The sequence below is a fragment of the Lytechinus pictus genome, chromosome 10 (assembly GCF_037042905.1).
Source record: "Lytechinus pictus isolate F3 Inbred chromosome 10, Lp3.0, whole genome shotgun sequence".
NCBI classification, from domain to species: domain Eukaryota; kingdom Metazoa; phylum Echinodermata; class Echinoidea; order Temnopleuroida; family Toxopneustidae; genus Lytechinus; species Lytechinus pictus.
In genome coordinates, this window is record NC_087254.1 from 22,552,764 (window position 1) to 22,574,683 (window position 21,920).

General features: G+C 37.3%; 1 protein-coding gene across 2 annotated transcripts; it reads right to left on the bottom strand.

The window, feature by feature from the left end:
* Positions 1-716: 716 nt before the first annotated feature.
* LOC129269299 (uncharacterized) lies at positions 717-18,966 on the bottom strand. Of its 2 annotated transcripts, XR_010294859.1 has the most exons (5): positions 17,638-18,966; positions 8,807-8,887; positions 6,409-6,552; positions 2,405-5,387; positions 717-2,167 (listed from the first exon to the last, which is right to left on the bottom strand). XR_010294859.1 is itself a non-coding variant. In XM_054906786.2 (4 exons), exons 1-4 carry the CDS (start codon positions 17,888-17,890, stop codon positions 5,185-5,187), a joined length of 681 nt encoding a protein of 226 aa, XP_054762761.1. In that variant the 5' UTR covers positions 17,891-18,966; the 3' UTR covers positions 717-5,184. The 2 variants fall into 2 exon arrangements, 1 of the variants encoding a protein (XP_054762761.1); XM_054906786.2 differs by having other exon boundaries at positions 717-5,387.
* Positions 18,967-21,920: the final 2,954 nt, after the last annotated feature.

Below are 21,920 nucleotides of genomic sequence, written 5' to 3' on the forward strand. Positions count from 1 at the left end.
TACGACCCCCCCCCCCTCTCGCTTAAACTGTCCACAATGATTCATTTTGTGTATTTCGGTCTCTCGATCCTTCTTCATTTCCATCTAATCTCATTCCATAATCGAGCTCCCTCTAGCTCTCAATTCGCCATCTCTATAACGATTCTCAGCCTCCTTCTAACAGAAACAATGTACCATTTTCTCATCTCATTCATTATGGGGGGGGGGGGGGGGGGAGGGGAGCGCGTTCAGTTTTCACGCCGACTCGGTAACCAACACAAAATATCAAATCTCACTGATAATGTGCCAGGAAACAAGAACAGTTTAGAAATTTTGCTTTGATCTTTATTCCACATGATCATCATGATCGTCATTCGAATCTTGTCTGTCACAAAAGCAGAACACAAAACTTGTATTAAAGATTGAATACAAATATAACTCGCTAAGCACATGTACAAATATAGTCTGCATAAGTACAAATAGGCTAATGGGGTAATCAGTATTACGAAACAATGAAATTTAAGAAATATGAAGAAAAAGGGAGGCCAAAAGAGATACAAAATAATTATGAAATGTATCGAGATAAAGTGTATATGCATAAAATTGCTAATCCACAGACAACATGCATACATAATTTGTGTCTTTCTTCTGTTCCCATCTTTTTATTTTCCCTGGGATTTTTCCTTCTAAAATTGATGTATTTGTCGAGGTGTTGTCAATTTTGATGAATATATATATTTTGTGTATTTCATAGCGGGATATTCCGTGTGAGGGTCCTTGGGAAGAGAATCGATTTCAGTCGATGTTAATAATTTTCACGAACGACCTCAGATGGTATCTGGTATTGTGAATTGACTTACATAAATGGAGTGACGAGTGGGTAGATGATGGTGGGAGGGGAGAAGAGTTGTAGAGAAGAGGGAGAGAGTTGAAGAGAGAGAAGAGGGGAGAGTAGTAAGGGGAGGGTGTAGAAGAGATGGAGAGAGAGAGAGAGGGAGAGAAGGAAGAGAAGAGCTGCGTGTTAGGGGGAAGAAAAGAGGAAAAACAGATAAAAATGCAGTGAGCAAATTAAAGAAAAAAAAAGGGGTGGCAGGGAAACCCAACCGCATAAAAATGGGGAAAATTAAAAGAAAAGAAACGGATGAGGGGAAGATTGTAGAGATCTACAAAATTTAACCAATGGGAACGTTCCCTGTTTTGTTCTCCCGGAATGAAGGCAAGCCAGGGCGCCCCTGGATGCTTCTATTCCGTGGTGCTTTGCATGCATGGAACAAAATGCATGCATCTTCATGATTAATTGCTTTCATTTACACAGCGGTGCATAATTTACAATCTGGATGACTGGGGCTCATAACACGACGATCATCATTTAGCTTTACTATAGAAGGTGTGCAAGTGGTCCACATCCAGACATACACATTATATACAATTATGTGTGAATTCAAAATACCACACATTTTGCAAAATAAATAAAACATTTTTGGCACGTGAATATTGTTATAAAACATCTTTCTCTTGGAGCTTGGAAAATTTTGAAAAAACCCCATCTCTTGAAAACAGCAGAGATTTGCCCTTTTTTCAGTTGCCATGAAACTGCAAACGTGACCAGTCACAATACAAATTATCCATTCAGAGACTTTACCTGGGATATTATTTTGTGCAATAAAAATTCATAAATTCCATCCTTTTTACGAACAAATATATTTTCTATACACCAAATTGAATTAATGATTTATAGAACCTCAAAAGTCCAATATTTTCATGTGTCAACAACTTCGTCCAATCAAACAAACTTGTATTCTGAGTAGCCCGAATTAGAATCCCTTCATTATTGTAAATGATTTTTGTGAGGTCCTTATTTCTTATGGGCAATTCCATAAAATATGTACACCGACACGCTATATGTGAGACCTTAATGAAATTTTCTGTCTCTGATTTCTAATTCTTATGACAGTCTGTAATGCTGCCAAATGACCATGACTTGGTCAGTTTATGAAGTGAAGTAAAACTTGAGAAAAATGGGGGTCGGATGTACAAAAAAGGTCGATCATTTTAAGGAATTGCCCTTTTTTTTACATGAAAACATATGAATAAAATAATGGTGTCCTTGCAAGAAGGGTGCTACCTAATTACTTTGACAACAAGTAACCTACATAACATTCTGTGCAGAAAGAATACACAGCAAAAACTGTGGTGTTAACCGGTGTACATAGAGGACCACACCAGTTATTTTACACCGGTGTTAAATTGACAGTGTTATTTTAACACCTATAGGTGTTATTGTAACACCATTGGTTGTTACATTTACACTATTTGGTGTTATGGTAAATCTCGAGGGTGTAATTTTAACACCTCAGGGTGTGGTCCTCTATCAACACCAACTGGTGTTAGTTTTAACACCACAGTTTTTACAGTGTAGCAATACCAAAAGTTATACACATAAGCTTTGGAATAATTGTGGAATGTGGTTTGCAATGATCATTAGATTAATATCTTTCTGAAAATGGAATAGAGTAGAAAAAATGCCTTCTGCCAAATTTTGAAGAAAAATCGTTTGAATATTTTTGCGTTAAAAACATTATCTCTATAACAGTCATGAGGTCTGTAATATGCATAAGACTGTTAACCAGATTTACGGTATCATAGAGCTATACAATTACAATCATCGAAATACTTCACTCATTTGAAAAAAAATAATTACAAAACGTAACGGTAAAAGATGTGTTTTAATCAAAACTTGCATTTCAACCACTTTTATCAAGATGAATGTTGGCACAAAGGATGAGATACATGAATTCAATACTTGTCGCATCATTTGGTATTTTGAATAATGTGCGTCCCATAAAAAAAAGACACCGAACTGTAGACTCTCGTCATATTGTTTTTACTTACGAAAGAAATAGAATAAAACGATAAGAGAAACATTCATTTATCAAGAGGATTTCGGCTCTACAAACTATGTGTCATTCATGAAATATAATTGCGATTAAGTTTTTTTTTTAACAAGTTCACACCTAGTTACCAATAATGCATATAGCATTTCCATTTATTTTAAAGCAGGATAAAAGAGCATTGTAGATTAAATGCCTTGCTCACGGGCATAGCTGCCGCGGCCGGGGATCCGATCGAACCCGGACTTTTTAATGAATAGCCAGGCGCCTTAGACCACTCGGCCACGGCACCTCCACAAGTTATAATAAAGCATCGATGTTGTCGAGTTTGTGTTTTTTTCCGGGACACACTGTACATGTATAGTTTACGGGTCGGTATATTGACTTGCTATGGACATCTTATCCCAATCGAGTAAAGAAATGTGATAAAAGACACAATAATTATCAACTGTGTGCAACAATAAGTTTTGAGTTATCGCGACGGCAAACTATTTGAAATACAATATCGGAATGACTCTTGAAAATGGATATGGTAATGGCTTTAGTACTGCAGAGATTCTTCTTTCAATTATGAACAGAACAAATTGTAATAAAAAACATACTGTTCTCTATATCAAGAAGTAAAGCATGTTTTTGCATTAAAAGATCCATCAATTTCTAAAACTAAAACAAATGATATGAAAAATACAATTGACTTTGTTCTCAAGTACAAATTTTGTTCTCAAAAAGTCACAATATGGTAAAAATGAATACAAAGAAAATTAAAAATCAAGGTTTGCGATTATCAAGGCTTAAACTTGAGGTGTCAATCGGCTTTATAATCATAAGCAAGGTTGTTGAACTACATGGTATATGGAATGAAAAGGAATTAATAAAAATAATAAAACCTTTACAAAACGGGGCAATCTAAAATATATCGTCTGAAGCATATTCACATATTCCTTCCATGACAAACCTGATCAAAATATAAATATTAACCTGAACTAAATTAACTTGAAATCTAATTCTGGTCAATTTGAATAAAACGTATGAGATTATACGTTAGGGCAAACTTCAAAGCAGCTAAAGGCGTATGCACTCCACACAAAAAAGAATAGTACGGTTTTGAAAATATCAAAAGCAAACAAAGCAATAGTAAACGATATAAAGCATTTTATGAAAAAGGCATAGTATAGTAATTTGCATTAGAAATCTTATATACATGATTTACAAACAATCCTTAAAAATGTTAAATTTGTACTATCAATTTTCTCCCATTTGACCTAATCATTATTATATACACTCAAATATTACCCTCTTTTTTCAAAGTTATGAAGGGAAATGATCGTTTCGCTTATTGGTAGGAGTGCTAAATCTGTCAGTTCACCTCCAGACTAGAATGGTTCCAGAATGGCTTCAATAGTGTTTTGTATCAATTATTTCAATCACATCAATGCTTTTGTACAGCAAATACAGAATATATTTAGGGAAGACAACACATTTGGTGATCTAATCTTTTGTATATATTTTCATTTTTTTTTCTCAATAAAATTTAAACATCAAATAATCGAAAACAAAACACAGTGTGCTTGGAGACTGGGGAATGGGATGCTTTTAGTTTTACTTTGGCATAAAAACAAAATTTGAAGTTTTAATGGGCATGCGATCATAATCCAATTTTCAAACTTCTTGAATGACTGATTTTTAAATATAATTTACTGTCTAACAGTATCTTATTTTGGAAAAATTATTTCCACAATCCTGAATACTCATCATAACTGCATATATAACCTTTTATGCACCTTTTCATGACATGCATTGAAAGATCATGTTCATAATTTTTTTATGTAATCATTTAAACGACATATTTAGATATTGTCAATTTGGAGAATTTTAAAACGCATGATATAGCTTTGCCTTCTGCAAAATCTTAGTAAAACAGACATCTGAATAAGACTTAAACATTCTCATTTTTATATAGTACATAGCATTATGCATTAATGCACCTCTTCTGATCCTGCAAGATCGTGTTTTAAAAAGAGGTACGTACGCATGGGTCAGACACACCCCGTTTGCCCTGACGCCGGCACCCACATCATATGCAGCAAAAGTCCATCAGCGTTCCATAATGCATTGGTCTGACATCCTGTGTATGTGCAGCAAACACAACTCACTCTGTCGTCAATAAATCTTATGCACTGAGTCTTAATCCTTGTGTGAACAGCTCCACATTGCAGACTGCATGTATGTGTGTGAAGGAATGGGTCAAGCTCTCATTCACTGGTCCTTTCATACCAAAAAAAAAAAATGTTTGTGATTTCGATCCTTGGAAGTTTCAAATCATACTGTCTTCATATCGCCTTAGGACCCAGAGGTGCCCCGCCCCTGCAATGACGCTGAGAAGTAGCCCCACCCATGAGATACTGTACGCCCATCCGAGGGACGCAGATGAGTATGGGGAGTCCCCCTCTGGCCATTGGTCGGGAAACCTGGATGTCCGCACTGCGTAGATCACCAGGCCCACGAAGGCCAACAGAGCTACAAGAAAGACAGAGAATTTTAAAATGATAACATTAATTATGAAGAATAAAAAAGAGCAATCTCGGAATAAATATTGACACATCGTATCAAGATTGTGTTGCCCATTGTGCTATGAAAGTCTTTTAAAGGGATGGTCCGGGCTGAAAATATTTATATTTTATTACATAGAATATAATTCACTGAGCAAAATGCCGAAAATTTCATCAAAATCGGATAACAAATAATAAAGTTATTGAAGTTTAAAGTTGAGCAATATTTTGTGAAAACAGTCGTCATGAATATTCATTAGGTGGGCTGATGATGTCACATCTCACTTTCCGTTTTCTTATGTCATTACATAAAATCATAATTTTTTCGTTATGTCATACTTGTGTGAATAATATGTCTCCCTTATAATGAAATAAGTTGCAGCAATAAATATCAATGCACTATTCAGTTGTCATTCCAATTTGTCTACTTCTTGGAGGAAAAAATTTGAATAAACCTCATTCATATAATAAAATACAAAAGAACAAGTGGAGATGTGACATCATCAGCCCATCTAATGAATATTCATGACGACTGTTTTCCCCAAATATTGCTTAACTTTAAAATTCAATAACTTTGTTATTTGTTATCCGATTTTGATGAAATTTTCGGCATTTTGCTCAGTGAATTCTACTTTATTTATTAAGCTTTCAATACTTCCAGCCCGGACCATCCCTTTAAGGTGGATCTATGTTGGATGGGGGGGGGGCAGATTGTCTTATCCATTTCGCCATAAGCTGTTTGGTGCTTTTCCTTACTTTCCAAGTAAGAACTCGAAAATCTTTAAATTCTGACGAAATCAACCCATTTTCTGTCCCAACTCATTTATAAAATAAGGGCTCAACACTTGAATGAAAATCTAGGATTCAGCAGTATCACAATATAATGGCAAAGTTTCTACAATCGTACCTTCTTTATGAAACTCTCCTGTGGAAAGAACAATCATAATAAATCCATTTTTGTCTGTCATCATTTTCTCTTTGTGACTCACCTGCTAAAATAAACATTGCTGACACACCTCTCAAGAGCGTTTGATTCTTCTTGTGTCTCAGCGCAGCTATTGCCATGACAACGGCAATTAATGACAAAACCACACCTACACCATACAGCACCCATGTAGCGATCAGAAAACTCACTGAAATGGAAGACAGAGAGATAGATCAATTAAGATAAACGAATAATTGTTAACCAAAATATGGTTAATGTATTTGCGATCGCTCTAAAATCGATTTCAGTTTCAGTTTTAATCTTATTCTCCAACAGGACATTTCTGAAATATTTGGGAAGAAAAAAAATCAATAACATAAATCAACTAACAATATATGCAATGCATTTGGCATTACCAAAATAGATAAACTAGACAGACAATAACATACATTTTTATATTGGGATATTATTAATAGCAAAAAGCATATAGAAGAATGTCCAGGAGATGAAAATTATAATAGAACGCCTAAAGAATAGGCCTATATAATATTGACAAAAAGAGAAAAGGGACGTGTATTGGCACAATAATTATAATAGAGATGTAAATTAATAACCTGAAAATTATGCGAAACATAAAATTATGCTGATATCTAGAAGCACAGACGAAATAGTTTGAATGATGAATGAACGGCTGGTTAACAATTGATGGAGATCAATAAAGGCTCATGATTTGAAAGATAAGAAATTTGTTTCGATTTTCCATTGAACTTAATAGCTTTGAATACTTGGCTTCGAAGAAAAAGTGTCAGTGATCTATTGAACAATCATTAAAACACTGGATATGAAATTATATTGGGACTTTTCTTCTATAGAGATTTCATTCTGTTTCAATAAAACCATGATAAAACATATTTAAAAAATGATAAGATCATCTTAAATGCTATCATTCCAGATCATCTTCGTATAAAGGGTATTCAGAATATTAACACGATATCACAAATAACAACGGACAAAAACAAGTAAAAAGAATGACTTAAAGTAAGACTACGCAGATATAAAAAGCTCGGGGTTTTTTACAGGTAGTGCATCAACTTGTGATGAAAATTATCCAGAATATTATGTACATGTCTTACATTTTAATCGCAAAACTAAAGCAATATCATAGCTTTCTAAAATATCTTATAAAGAGAACCATGAACATTCTTTCTCTCTCTGAAGTCAAAGCAACAAAATGGATAAAGTACTTTTGAAACATAAATATTAAGGTCTTTGCAGTAGATGTTGAAGTCCGTGGCACATAGCAAGTGACTACAGGTCAACGTTTCATTCCATTATTAGCATGCGAACGAATTTAATTGGCATCCGATTCCAAAACAATCCCAACTCGTTATCATCAATGTACGAAACTAATTAGAACCCCCAGTTCGTGTATCACACAATGATCTAACGGCAATAACTGGAGGGGTATGGAGTGAGATGGGATAATGAGCTGGATGTCATAACATATTACGACAATGTTTGTCAGGCTTATGGGGAGTGTGGGAGAAACATGGTAAGGCTCTGTGAGTCAGACAATAGTCAGGGTATATACACTGTACTGCTAATTAGTTGGGAAATGTATCTAATTCTTTCTGTTATCAATTTGATGTAAAGGTCATTGTGCGTTCATAGTACTTATTACAATGATACGTGACACACAAAAAAAGAGATTTAAACCCAACTCTGTTGCAGATCTCAAGTGGGTGGGAGATGCAAGGTTCGAATCTCAGCCAGGCACTGGAGCTACATGTAATTAACAATTGAGACATGCCAAGGATCGTGAATTATCACTTTGTTCGACCCACCCTCCCTCCTCCGTGGGATAAAAATGAGCATAGGCCTAATCAAAAACACAATGTCAGCGAGGAACCGAAATCCCCGAGCTGATTTCTGTTTCCTTTTTTGTGTGCATCAAAATTGATAGAGATCCGAGATGACGCCCATGTTCATTTGAACGTGGTGAAAATTTGAGATGAAAATTTCTCGGGTAGGGACGAGTGAACATTACCCACCCCTACCCGATATGGCCACGTAACTTTATACTGTATGTATTGTTTTGATCAACAAATCTTTATTTACAATGTAAGTATGATAAACATGTTATTGTTTTCGAAAGCTGACACATGACCGTTGCTTGACTTTCACTGATAACATGGATAGGTAATTATTATTGTTCAACAAGTTTCCACGGTTAAAGCTATTCAACCTACAGTGTATAACCAGTGGCCGATATTATAATGTGAATTAATAATGAATGCTAATCACTGACAAATGATATAAGCACCTAACCATCTCTTTCTATACTCCTTCTCCCTTCCCAATTCTTCTTTTAATATTTAATATTTTTATTTTTTAACAGTCATTACAATCTGACCCCTGATAACATTTTAAAATTCCCCGATTTATCAAAGTGAGATACAAACCTTCATATCTTGTCTGTGTGTTAAGACCTTGTGGCATGGACACCGATTCAGGTGCAGAAAGACCGAAGAAACACATGTGTCCTGTGGAAACATACAAAAAGAAAGAATATGAATTGGTCAGCTGAAGAACACTATACAGTATACACAAGCAACTACCTTGACTATTGCATCACAAGAGTCCAATTTGAACCGTACATGGTCACTCATTTGCGTGTTATAAAGATTGGAGAGTTGTTGAAGGAGCCACTAAGTGCAATACTGCAATTATCTTGCATTCTTCATGGTTTGTTATCACTCATGTGTTGTCAGAAATACGACTTGTTGGCAATTACGCCGATGACAATTATACTTTTCAAATGAAATATAGGCCGATAACCAAGATCGATCAAGTTCGAAGGGGTAGCCATTTTTTTGTATAATGTATCTCCCATTCTTGCGTTTGAAACGAATCTAAATAAGTTAATTCAGATGCAATGTTTCAAGATCAGCATTCTATAGTAATGCAATGAAGGAGAAAATGTACTGTATATACGTATAGTACGGAGTAACTTTATTCAAACATTCGATGAGCGAAAATGACAATGAGTATTCGATACGTGGGAATTGATCGAGGGGCAGACTCAAGTACCGCTGCACAATTCGGTTTGATAATGGGATGGTGAAGAAGTAGATGAGAGGAAGGAGGAGGGATAAGAACAAGGATGGAATTAGGAAAGGGAGAATGAAAAGAGAAAGAGAGAGAGGAGAAAGATGGAGTTAATATCTTGTTTTCCTATTCTGTTTGAAGGGAGGGGGGGGGGGCTCTGGAAATAATTAGTATTGTTGTATAGCCGATTTACTTTGCTTGTCATTTTTGAGATAATCGGGACTTTTTCCCCTAAACAATATAGTCTATTCTGTGTGTATCCCCAAATGATGAAAATGTCATGATCAACCCCTGTGAGAAGAGAGGGGAAGGGGGGGGGCATGGACGAAGAGGACAGGAAGCCCAGGGTGAAGGTGAACTAGGCCTAATGTGTACCTACATGTACATATATAAATCCTTGAGAATAATGGGTTGTTTTCCTATTTACGTGTAGTAGATAATTTGTGAAAGAGCAAAATATTGAATCACATCAGAGCTATATCACATTGACTAAATCATTCTGCACAAAATATCACAAAAACAAGCGATAATCACTCGAAAGTTATTAATCTGCGTGAGAATCCAACACAAAAACGAAATCATCGTGAGAAATTCGGGGCGAAAATGCGACAGGGGTAAATTAGTTTGATACTGAATGGATTAAATTATTCAATCCTGTGAATCATCAATGCATCATGATATAAAGAGCTACGGTCAATTTACGATAGTAAGTAGATTTGTTAGCCCATTCATACTCAATCTACCCTTTTAATGCCTTTCACCCAGTAATAGATACAGCAAAAATGATGGAAAGATAAAGGACGTCGACGAGAAAGCAGTGGGATAATTTTCTTTGCAATTTTACAAGTTTCATTGTGATTGTTGTTAAAAGGTTTGATGGATGTTGCCCTCCAAAGAGACCTAAATTGTGATGATCTTTATGCCGGAGACATGCTTCATCTTCAGACATTTTACACGTACGCTCAAGCAAGATGCGTTCAAAATTTAGAAATAATGACATGAAAAGCTAGAAATGAAATGGGAGGGGGTATATCGAATAAATCTAGCTTTTTCCTACTACATGTAGCTTTAATACACAACAATGGCTTGGAGAGTTTCAGAATAAAGCAGTTCAGACGTCAAGGAAAGTTCTCATCTACATGCACACTCCTTTCACGAAAGACGACTTCTTGCGAAGACTGCAACAAATTGGAATGACTCATTACAATAATAAGCTTATTTCAATAAATAAAAACGTTTTCTTCTTCCACGACATTTTTCCTCCATTCTTAAATGCCACCGAACATTATGTTTATTGGAAACTCTGGTCACCCCCCCTCCCGCCGTCGCCGAAAATGATAAATGCCCTGGCAAAGCCTGTCGATGGAACAGCACAAAAAACTGAAGCCACTTGGGATAAAAGGGTATAAAACCATAGCCGTGTCACTCATTAATCTTCTTAATTGATCTCAGAGAGACGTTTCTTTTGTTTTCTCTCATCGTTCATTCCCGAAGCTCCAAGGAACGGAGCTACGAGCAATTCGATATTGGCTTCATTACAATCACTTTTATGACGCGCGCCCAATTCGAGGCAATCTTCCACAAAGCGTGGTGATGCCAAAATCGCCCTCGTACTTGTCATAAAAAAAAGAGGAGCAGATGTTGCCGGTTCGATGATAAACGATGAAAAGGACTTCAACATGAAATATGAACGGTTCAATATCCATGTTTGTATTGTCTTAGAGCATCCAACTGATTCACAACTGCCCCCGGAGCAGGCCAACATATTTCGTTTGAAAGAATATGGATTTATAATTGACTGATAGGCAATTGATGATGATGAGGATGGTTATGATAATGTTGATAATGACGATCATGACGATAATGGGTTTGATGATGATTGATGATGATAATGATGACGATGGTGATGACGATTATGATGATGGCGATTATGATAATGATCGTTGTAGCGGTGATGGCGGTGGTGGAGATAGAAGTTGTGGTAGTGATGATGGGTTTGACGATGATGGTGACGAGGAGGAGGATAATGATGATGACAATGGTGATTATGATAAGGATAATGATTATGATGATGGGGCTAGATGGCCTTGACGTTGATGGGTGATACTTGGGCGTATCATCCTCGCAATGGATTACATGTACGCCTGAAAGAACCCCTTGGTCTCTAACCCTTGTGTCTACTATATTATAAACCTATATTGAAGCTCCTTGATTGGATTGACCGTTAATATACTTTTCGCTATTTGTTTTTGTTCATTGTGCATGATCAAGAATTTTTGGTGATTGGAAACAGTCATCAAATTAAAGACAAATTGTACTTTCGTCATCCTTGTACTCCATTCATTGCACTCAGTTTTCAATTACATTATGGTTGACAAGATCATTCAATGGTGAAGTACCTTCTTGACATGACCAGAAGGTATGACAAATAAAATAGAGAATAGAATGCCAGTTGGCTTTATTGTTCGGGGTTTGACTTTAGAATAAACTTTTTTTCATCACTTAAAACGCTGAAGCGAAATAGCGATTATTTGTCTTTAGTCTTTACACTATACTTCTACAAACTCATGCACTAACATTAACAAACGAAATACTATATCAAGTCATTACGATTATGAATGAAGAAGTATTACTGTCCCCTCCTTCCTCTCCATCGCCTCCCTTTCATCCCTCACCTACCACACCCCTCCCGTTCTCATCATCAAGTCTCGCATGTTCACGAGGGAGTCATAAAACATTTAATGATTTACAAGGACCACCGCCTTCTCTTTGCGTTTGGTTTCTATGGTGACATAAACTAAGGTTTAATGTATAGCCGCCTATGATGACATAAGATTAATGTTGTAACTGTTAGTGCAGCGTACAAAATGAAAACGTTCGTCGTTGAGGTGGTTGTTCATCATGGACATCGTTGAATCTCAAGTGCTTGTTGGGGATAAGGGCACCTGGGACCCGTTACACAATGACACACACACATTACGTAATCAGAAAGGTGATTAACTTCAACATACACCTGATCCAGAGAATCATATACATATATACCCTTTTTACACAGGATTTTCTTAACCCCGGACTATCGCTAACCCCGTACTATCCTTAACCCCGTACTATTTTATTTCCTTTTCACACATGCCAAATTGTTATCGCTAACCCCGGATAAGGAATGCTTGCTTTTCACACACGAAACTTGCTAACCCCGGACTAGTGGTTTTTGTCGATCATTCGTAGTACAAGTACTTCACTCGTACCTTTTTACACACGCTAAAATTTCCTTAACCCCGTACTATAGGTGGGGCTAAATGGCAATTTAGCCCCACCTATAGTACGGGGTTAAGCTTAGCCCACTTTCGTTTTACACTAGCGATCTTAACCCCGTACTATCGCTCTTAGCACCGCAATTGCTGGGATAACCCTGCTTTTTTGCAGGGCCAATTAATCCCGTACTAAAGGTGGGGTTAGCCCACTTTGCAAAAATGCTGTGTAAAAAGAAAGTGGGCTAAGCTTAACCCCGTACTATAGGTGGGGCTAAATTAACCCCGTACTATAGGTGGGGCTAAATGGCAATTTAGCCCCACCTATAGTACGGGGTTAAGCTTAGCCCACTTTCGTTTTACACTAGCGATCTTAACCCCGTACTATCGCTCTTAGCACCGCAATTGCTGGGATAACCCTGCTTTTTTGCAGGGCCAATTAATCCCGTACTAAAGGTGGGGTTAGCCCACTTTGCAAAAATGCTGTGTAAAAAGAAAGTGGGCTAAGCTTAACCCCGTACTATAGGTGGGGCTAAATGGCAATTTAGCCCCACCTATAGTACGGGGTTAAGGAAATTTTAGCGTGTGTAAAAAGGGTATCAGTATTATCCGACAACCCATTTTTACAAATTTTACAAAATTCAGTATACATGGCATAATTCACAATGAAGATTATTATATCGGGCTAAAATACATACATATATCACGAGAATATCAACGATAATTCATGAAGTTGGTTAAACAATTTTTAATTGATGCAGGCCTATGGCATGCATGCAATATTGTTTTGAGTGAGTATGATCGTAGAGATTCGAAGCTAACTCTGAATTCCTGATAACTGAGAAACCGACAAATATCGAAATTATTAACTTCAGGGACCCCCCCCCCCCCCCAAAAAAAAAGGAGAGAATCCCTTATATGTCGGCTGTAGGTGTAATACTGCACAGGGTTATAAAACCAGGAAGATAGGAGCATGAAGCTATAGCTCCATGATACAAGAGCCTGTCCAATGCTATATACATGTTACCATGGTCGTTTAGGAGAATTCCAGAGAAAGACGAGGACGAAATTAATAGTCTATCCTTGATATCGATTGTCTGTGAAAAAAAATTAATCAAGAAATTCTGTGAAACGTGACGTCAGGTATAAGTCCTCATCTACGGTTTCCCTCTGTTGAAACAAGCGACATTGGTCATCAGTCGTTCATTGTCACATCGCCTGTCACATCAACGTCACCGCCACCGTTCCCCTGCATCATTCACGAAATGCAATTGATGTGATCGGTCTGCAGTTACTTCATAAATGTGACTGCGGCACTGAATCAATTTGTCTCCATCCCCATTCCTGGAAATGATTCATAAATTCAATGTTCGTTTCGGAAGCCAATTCATCCATCCATCTCAAATACTGAAAGCTTTTTTTTGCAACATAATCATTCGAAATACCAAGGCTGATTCCAGATCTACTCTCATCAGTTCAGGGTGTTCATATACCATTTTGAAATTGGTAATTGCCTTTTAAATAGAAAAGGCGTATCGAACTGGGAAACTTAAAGGCCTAAGCCTATATTACGGGATGTGCCATTAAAATAAGTAAAAAAAAATTGCAAGAAACGTACTTGGAATGTGGTTTAGATTTGAAAGAAAGTGCTGTCTTATTGTATTAAATTTTTCGAAACAGAGCCCTAGGTGAATGTTTTTTTTTCTTTGAAAAAATATAATAATGTTCCGTTTCCTGCAAAACCAAAACTGGGTGGAACTCACATTGTGTTGGTAGCTTATGGTATATACATCATAATTATGATTAGATTGACTAATAGGATGTTAGTTGTTACCAAATTGTTAATAAAACATGCCAAATTTTGGTTGATTTTGACGATGGGTGGGGGCCGACACATAATTTACAATACCTTCTATAATTATGGTGTATTCAATAAACCTCATACATGATGTGCCGAGCAGTCTATTAGAGTGAGAAAAATACCTGCTAGGTATAGCTTTGGCGACCTTTTCCACACCTTTGCGCGTAATTATCTTACAAAAACAAAAACAAACCAATATCAATTCAATATCACGACTTAGAAAGGCCTAATACTTCCCGCATCAGTTGGCGATTTTCCGAATTATTGTTGCTCCAAAAGATGACAAAAGAATTGCCAGAAAATAAAGAATCGCTCGATATCCCCTATTCTGAATTTTTATATATATATGTGATTACCTTCTGGGGACATTCCATTTCAAAAGCCCCCGACGTAAACAAGCTAAAATATTAAATAATTACTCCTGTATCATTTAAGCCTACATGAGCGCTCTCTATATTTGCTCCTTTACTATTTATAATTAAAATAACTGATGCGTTAGACTAAATAATTATGATGATCAGTGCTACATGTACTACATTATTGGGCAAAGTGTACCATAATTTATTTTGCCTACATGTATTTTACTGATGGGATACGAATTATTCACCACTCATCGATTGTAGGCACTACTGTATTCCTATGAATTTGTGTAAATGTGTAAGTCTATATGACAATGCTATTAGCAAAAAAAAAAGCCCCCCCCCCCTCCAGAATCAAATACAACCATCAACAAATAAAAAGAATCGAAATAGACCTTTATTTGAATAAACATTTAACTTTTGGTTTCAATATCCTAACTATCTGCCGCCAAGTCGTCTTTGAGCAAAATTAGTCTGTAAACAAAATTGCTACAAATACAATCATACCATAACTTCATTAACTTGTCAACATAAGGTATACAAGCTCCATGGGATCGTACATGTACATGCTATGGTTTCTAATTTCTAAACGTACGTGTGAAGAGAAGGGTTATTGACGATGTCCCTGTCCTTCACCTTGGTCGCTCAAAGTCCCTTGTTATCTTTAGACCACAAACAATGCAATAAGGACAATGTTAGCATCTTTTTTTTTTTTAGAATTTGCAGGGAAATTCGATAAAAAACAGTCCCTGGGACCTACATGTAGACTTACACATATTTCATCAAATCACAAACACACAACCTCGAGAAGTTCTCTTCATACTTCTAACTTCTCTGTAATATCACTAAAAGAGGATTGAATTGCATTATGAGTTACATGAAACTCGGTCGCCAAGCACGACAACCTGCATGCGGGATGAGTGTCCAACAGCAGGGAAATACTAGTACTGTAGGTAATCTGCTGTGCAAATTCATTCGAGTTAAAGGTCTGAATGTGCAGCCTATAATGCCTTGTGTACTGAAAGTTTTGTATGTGCTAGTCTTTGTTGATCAAAGTTTCAATCAGGGTCTGTGCCTGCAGATAGGCGCTTCATCAACATTTTGTCGACCGACAACTTGGGCAACTTGTTTTTGGATGATTGGCTTATGGTTTGGCTTTGGTTTGCTTTTAGGGTAACTGTCAAATACAAACGCTGTTGGAGTCTTGAATAAACTTCCGATAAACCCATGAAGCGTTTCCAGGAGATATAAACGTGTAGGCATAGACTATGGCTCATAATATAGCTACATGTATTATGCAAAAAATAAATATATTATGTTTCAGATATCTTCTTCTGGAATTACCGAGAGTCCGGTACGCTGTTATATTTTCGACTTGTCATCCTATAGCTGGGATCATCCCCAGAGGCTGCCATACACAGAATACAATACGGACTACTGTAAGGTCGGCAATATTTTTGTTTGAGAACCCAATTTGTTTACCAAGTGATTTGTCAAGAAAAGCACACACGAGAAAGGGTCCATAAGCAAACAAGGGATATTCAGCTGCTAAATACTGCACGCTGCATTCGGAAAATAGCTACCAAGGATAGAGCAGATTGTATAATTTAATTGCCAAGATATAACGAGAGGATATATATCAAATATGCAATTTGAACCTTGACTTTACTTGACATGACTTCAATGTAAATCAATTTTACATGATTTGAATCAAAGGTAACAATTTAATGTACACATAGTCATATACACATGGTCTATCTCATTTCAGAATAAATATATATATATATATATACTCCTTTTTTAAATGAATAATCCTGAAATATTACGATCAAATCTATGAGGATTCGTCAATATCTTTGAATTATTCAAACAGGCTAATGAAAAGTAACAGCATGCAACATGTATCTGCACTTTTCTGCAGCTTTGCGTATGACCTACTACTCTGACAGGTCCACGGTATGAATAAACGGGGGAGTTGTACTTGCTCTCGTTCAACTTTCAAGTTTTCACTTAGCATACACTGTAGGCCTAATTTTGCGGGCGATCAAAAATGCAGGATAAACAGATCTTCTTTATGATATTCAACATTTTGTGCAAGTATATATTTCGATCAGTCCAGACTTATATTTCTAGAATTCCTATACGATCGTTGAAAAATCCTCTGAAATGTTGCCATTCCTGCATCCTACATTCACACTTATAAATCTCAGAACATTACACTTACAAAGAAAATCAAAGCAATTACACTTATAAATCTCAAAACAATTACACTTATGTGTAATATAAACAATTGCACTTATAAAGCTCCTGACATCAGGAGTAATAAAACTGTTGTTATGGTTTATATATCGACATGATAATGACAGGGAATGGTACGAGTAAGTGCTTTGTGCTGCTGCAGAGAATATACATTGGGATACATTCTACCATTAGCAAGATTAATAAAAACTCTACTATTGATTAAAACAAAACATTAACTACATGTGACATCAGAGTGCTCCATGCTGGTGAGCACATGTTTTATCACTAAAATATATAGACTTTGATCCTCTGTGCCTTCATGCCTTCGGAAGTAAAAACTATGAATAAGTTGGCTTCTGAACTCCGAACCTTCCTTTTCGATAAAAGGTTATCATGCAAACAAAACAACAGATATGCATGAGATACATTCATTGTACTCTTGTTATAGAGGAATGGTGTATTATACCCCCTACCTGTTATATCGGTTGACTCGTTAGCAATGTACTGAAGGCATATTCTCCATAATCCTTCCCTTTGGAGTAGGGTAGTTGGTAGAGGTGAGGTCCCGTTGCTTCCCCCAGAAGAAACGGCCGTGTTAATCCCGTAAGTGACCCAATAGTCCGACACAGCTCCAAGGGCAAGCAATGTAAAGCCGAAAAATCCGATAATGCATACAATAAGTTGTGATTTTGATACATGTGACCCCGCTGCGCACCCCATTGCCATGATGTTACTCTGATGTAGAAACTTCAACCAAAAACATGTGATTCTTCCAAGTGCATAGGCAATATCTTCAGATCATCCGATTTCTGAAATATCAAGACATCTTCGTCGATATCAATTCCCGGTATCAATTATACAGGCTGGACACGAGCTGGACACAAGATGTAATATGTGAGAACATCAAGGTAGAAATTCGGTTCTGATCTTGAAGCCAACAAGCAGCAAAGCACATTGTGTGAGACGAGATGACAAAGTTTCCCACGGTCTCTCCCAGCCGAAGCGAACAGATTTGGAGGTCTGTGGCACGCCCCAGTGACTCTCTCACAAACTCGATGGGTCGCTTTTTTCCCCTCTCACATTTTTTCCCTCTTGTCTCCCCCGTTACTCATTTCATTTGCATTTTCTCAGTCGGCACACGCCGTGAGTGTGTAACCATGCACGTGCAAAGTGATATATCATACAGCGCACGGGTTGTCTTCCACCTCAATTACTCCTCTGTTCTTCCAATTTTTCATCTGAGTCTCAAACAGACGCCACAACAAACAGTTTAAATTGCTAATAAAGATGGATTAAATTCCGTTAATGCAGATATAGATGTGTACACCGCTGGGAAATAATTCTAGGCCGAGATTTTGATGGTTTGGTATTCGGCGCGCTGGTCTGTTTTCCTTGTTTGCGGTTTAGGATGACACGTGCTAAGCGGGCTTGACGTGTGCCGATTCTCTGCTTACGGCGCAGCACCGGGGAGAACAAAGACCCTGATAAACAAACACTTCAAGTCAGAGGCATGGCCCTATCCCCTATACAGCCAACAAAAGTCATATTGATTAGCTCTTTCGAGTAAAATCCAACAAAAAAGTAAATCCAGTTGCAACTGTGGGATGATCCCTTTCACTGGCCTATATATTCTCTCGTTCAATCCTATCGTCGCATCACCATCTTTTGAGTTCCAAATTCAAGTTTTGAGTGGCAATACAGGGATAATGTCTTCTATCATGGCTATGTGGCGTGAAATGGCTTTTGTTTAAAGCGGTCGGATACCAGTTTAACACCTGTCGCTATCTTGGCGTGATTACAATGACCTATTGTGATTTGGCAAGCCTTGCTCTCATCGTAACCATTAGCTGTTGACGAGAACAAACGGTGAAGCTGAACAAACTCAATCAGACAATCGATGAGATTATTATATCGTAATAACAACCGTATAAAAAGGTGATGTTTTCCCCCTGTATAGGCTATTACTGCATGGTACTTGGCTTCAATTTTCAGAGCGAATATGATAGTGAAAACTTGGAAAGAGAAGGATAGCGAATTTGAGCGGGGGGGGGGGGGGTGAATAGGTCCTATTGGAAGGGGTAGAGCGGGGAGAAAAAACGTTGAGACACAATGGTGGGTTAATAACTATGTAGATAGACCTTCAGACACGTGAAACAATGTAGTGATGACGGAAAACACACTAATTCGACATCTAGATATTTTCAGGATTATTTTTTACCGGATTATTTTCACCTGGCATGAAAATTATGAGTAAAAAATTGAATGTTGCAGTGCTCGAGAAATCATGATATAGGACTGGGCCGTGCAGGCTATTCAAGTCGATGATAAAGGGAATTGATCACTTTTGTAAATCGACAACCCTGGCGAACTAACAACGATAATCCCGATTACGATTTTAATGAATCCTCTTCCCCTATTATGTTTATTCTATCGACTTTTCTCTGTGATATATTTTTTACGGAGCAGCATTGCTAGCAAACGCCATGTCTGGTGATAAATCAGTTTATTTTTTGCCAAACAAAATCTATCTTGAGAGACGATTAGTGGAGAAAGCACAAGCTTCTGCTTGGACTTGTATATAGACCTACTGAAAAACAATTTCACACTTCCAATTTTAATTGTCTCTTTAGAATACAAAAATATGGTGAAATCTTCAAATCTCCGCAGTCAATCTAGATCATCATCATTGATGATAATAAACTCTTGGCCATATGGCATGTTTGCTCCAAATGCAATAGTCAGCGGTCATTACTGTTGTACTCTTCGAGTGTATATTCTTTTTTTCTCTTTCCATGGCCAATTATCCATACAATTCTCCCTCGATCTCACCACCATGCACCCTCCCTCTTTTTTCTCTCTTTCGATCCTCACTTCTAATCTTTCCATCTCCCCTCTCCCCCTCTCCTCTGTTCTATTTTACTCATCCCCAATCCATCTTCCCTCGTTCTCTCTCGCTCTGTTTCTAATATCCCGCACTCTTTTCAGTTGTTGTTGTTGTTTTCCTTTTGTTTCTAATATCCTTTCTCTTTTCACTCCTATCTGCTCCATCTGTCTGTATATATGCCTTAAAACTTAAAACCTTGTTAACTCTATTACAGGCTGTATCACCACGAGAATTGAGTGCCAACTCAAATTAAGGTATTGGACGGACGCTGGGTTGGAAGAAGCGTTTTCACCTTAAAAATTAAAAGCTGATCGAAGAGAACACAATTTTCGAAACGGAGAGATATCTGCCTGATTCAGAAAAAAATATTGCTGGCTGACCTAGAAAACTCAATCATCTTTTCAAGCAAAAAAAGGTCCTCACTTGTGTATGAACGACGTATTCCCATTAAAATGTATGCTGTTATTTTCAAAAGGGGGCACATTACTGTAAAAACGGCATATTTACATTAAAATGTTTGATCATGGCTCTCAAAGGGGGGGGGGGGGGTAGGTACCGTTAGGTTAACACTATACCCAGGGTAGTAGAAAACTCCCAATGCCCTGCTATTCCCATGCTACCACGGCTACCGGGAGTGATCGGGGATAGCCGCAATAATTCCCGATAAAAATACATTCAAGGAATCATGGACCTAGTAGGTCCATGAAGGAATCAACTACTTTCCAAACACAACCGGGTAGATTCTAATGACTGTGAGAGGTACACAATCAAAATGATTTGTAAAACTATCCAATATATTGGAGAATATGAGGTCTGACCAAAAACAAGGAGAGATGTTTAAAATCAACAAAAATCCAAGATACATGACAGCAGGCACTGGCGGATCCAGAAGAGGGGAGGGGGGGGGGGGGGGGTGTACGTAACCCCCTTGAGAGCAATGATCAAAATTTTTAATGTAAATATGCCGTTTTTACAGTAATGTGCCCCTTTTGAAAATAACAGCATACATTTTTAAAGGAATACGTCGTTCATACACAAGTGAGGACCTTTTTTTTCGTTTTGCTTGTCAAATTACCCATGGACGAAATGACTTTAAATTATTGGTGAAACCCCCCCTTTTTTTTTTGCTTGTCACTTTTTACCCGGGAAAATGTGTGCCCCCCCCCTTTTTGAAAATCCAGGATCCGCCCCTGACAGCAGGTATATTATAATAGAATTTGACATGTATTTTCCAGTCGGCATCTGACCACATTAGTTTATTTTGACCAATCACTCTACGAGTGTACCATAACGAGTATCAAGGGCGGCTTTTTGGTACCCAGATGTAATTTTCTTCAATTAAATCATGATAATAAGGTTACACCACCAATGCATCAATTTTTAGATATCTTTCTTCTTTTTTTTTTCCTTCCTCTTTTTTTCTCGTTTCTCTGTTTTACTTCTTAAAAAAAAAACACTGGGGGCAATCACCCAACTTTCCTGAAGCGCCGCTGCAAGGGCGACATATCCGTTCCCGAATATCCCCTTACTTTGAAAATGCGAGTAAGCGAAGCAAGTGAGTGCGATATCTTCTCATTTTACGCGCGATACTTGTTAAAAATAGCTTCCATTTTTTGGAGAGATGTCTTAGATTTATAAAAAGTATGATCATTGTGAGAACGGTAGTTCACCACACTGCTCTCGAAAAAGCCTCTCGATAAAAATAAAGTTTTGCATTTTCTATGAGGGATCTTGGAGAATCATTTTCTTGCATTTCATATCTGTATAGTGTATCATTCGTATATATATAGAATCTAAGGCATAGGGTCTGTAGTGGCTGCGTTGTATGATTGATATAATTACATCCGATCCAACTTGATATGGACGAGATAT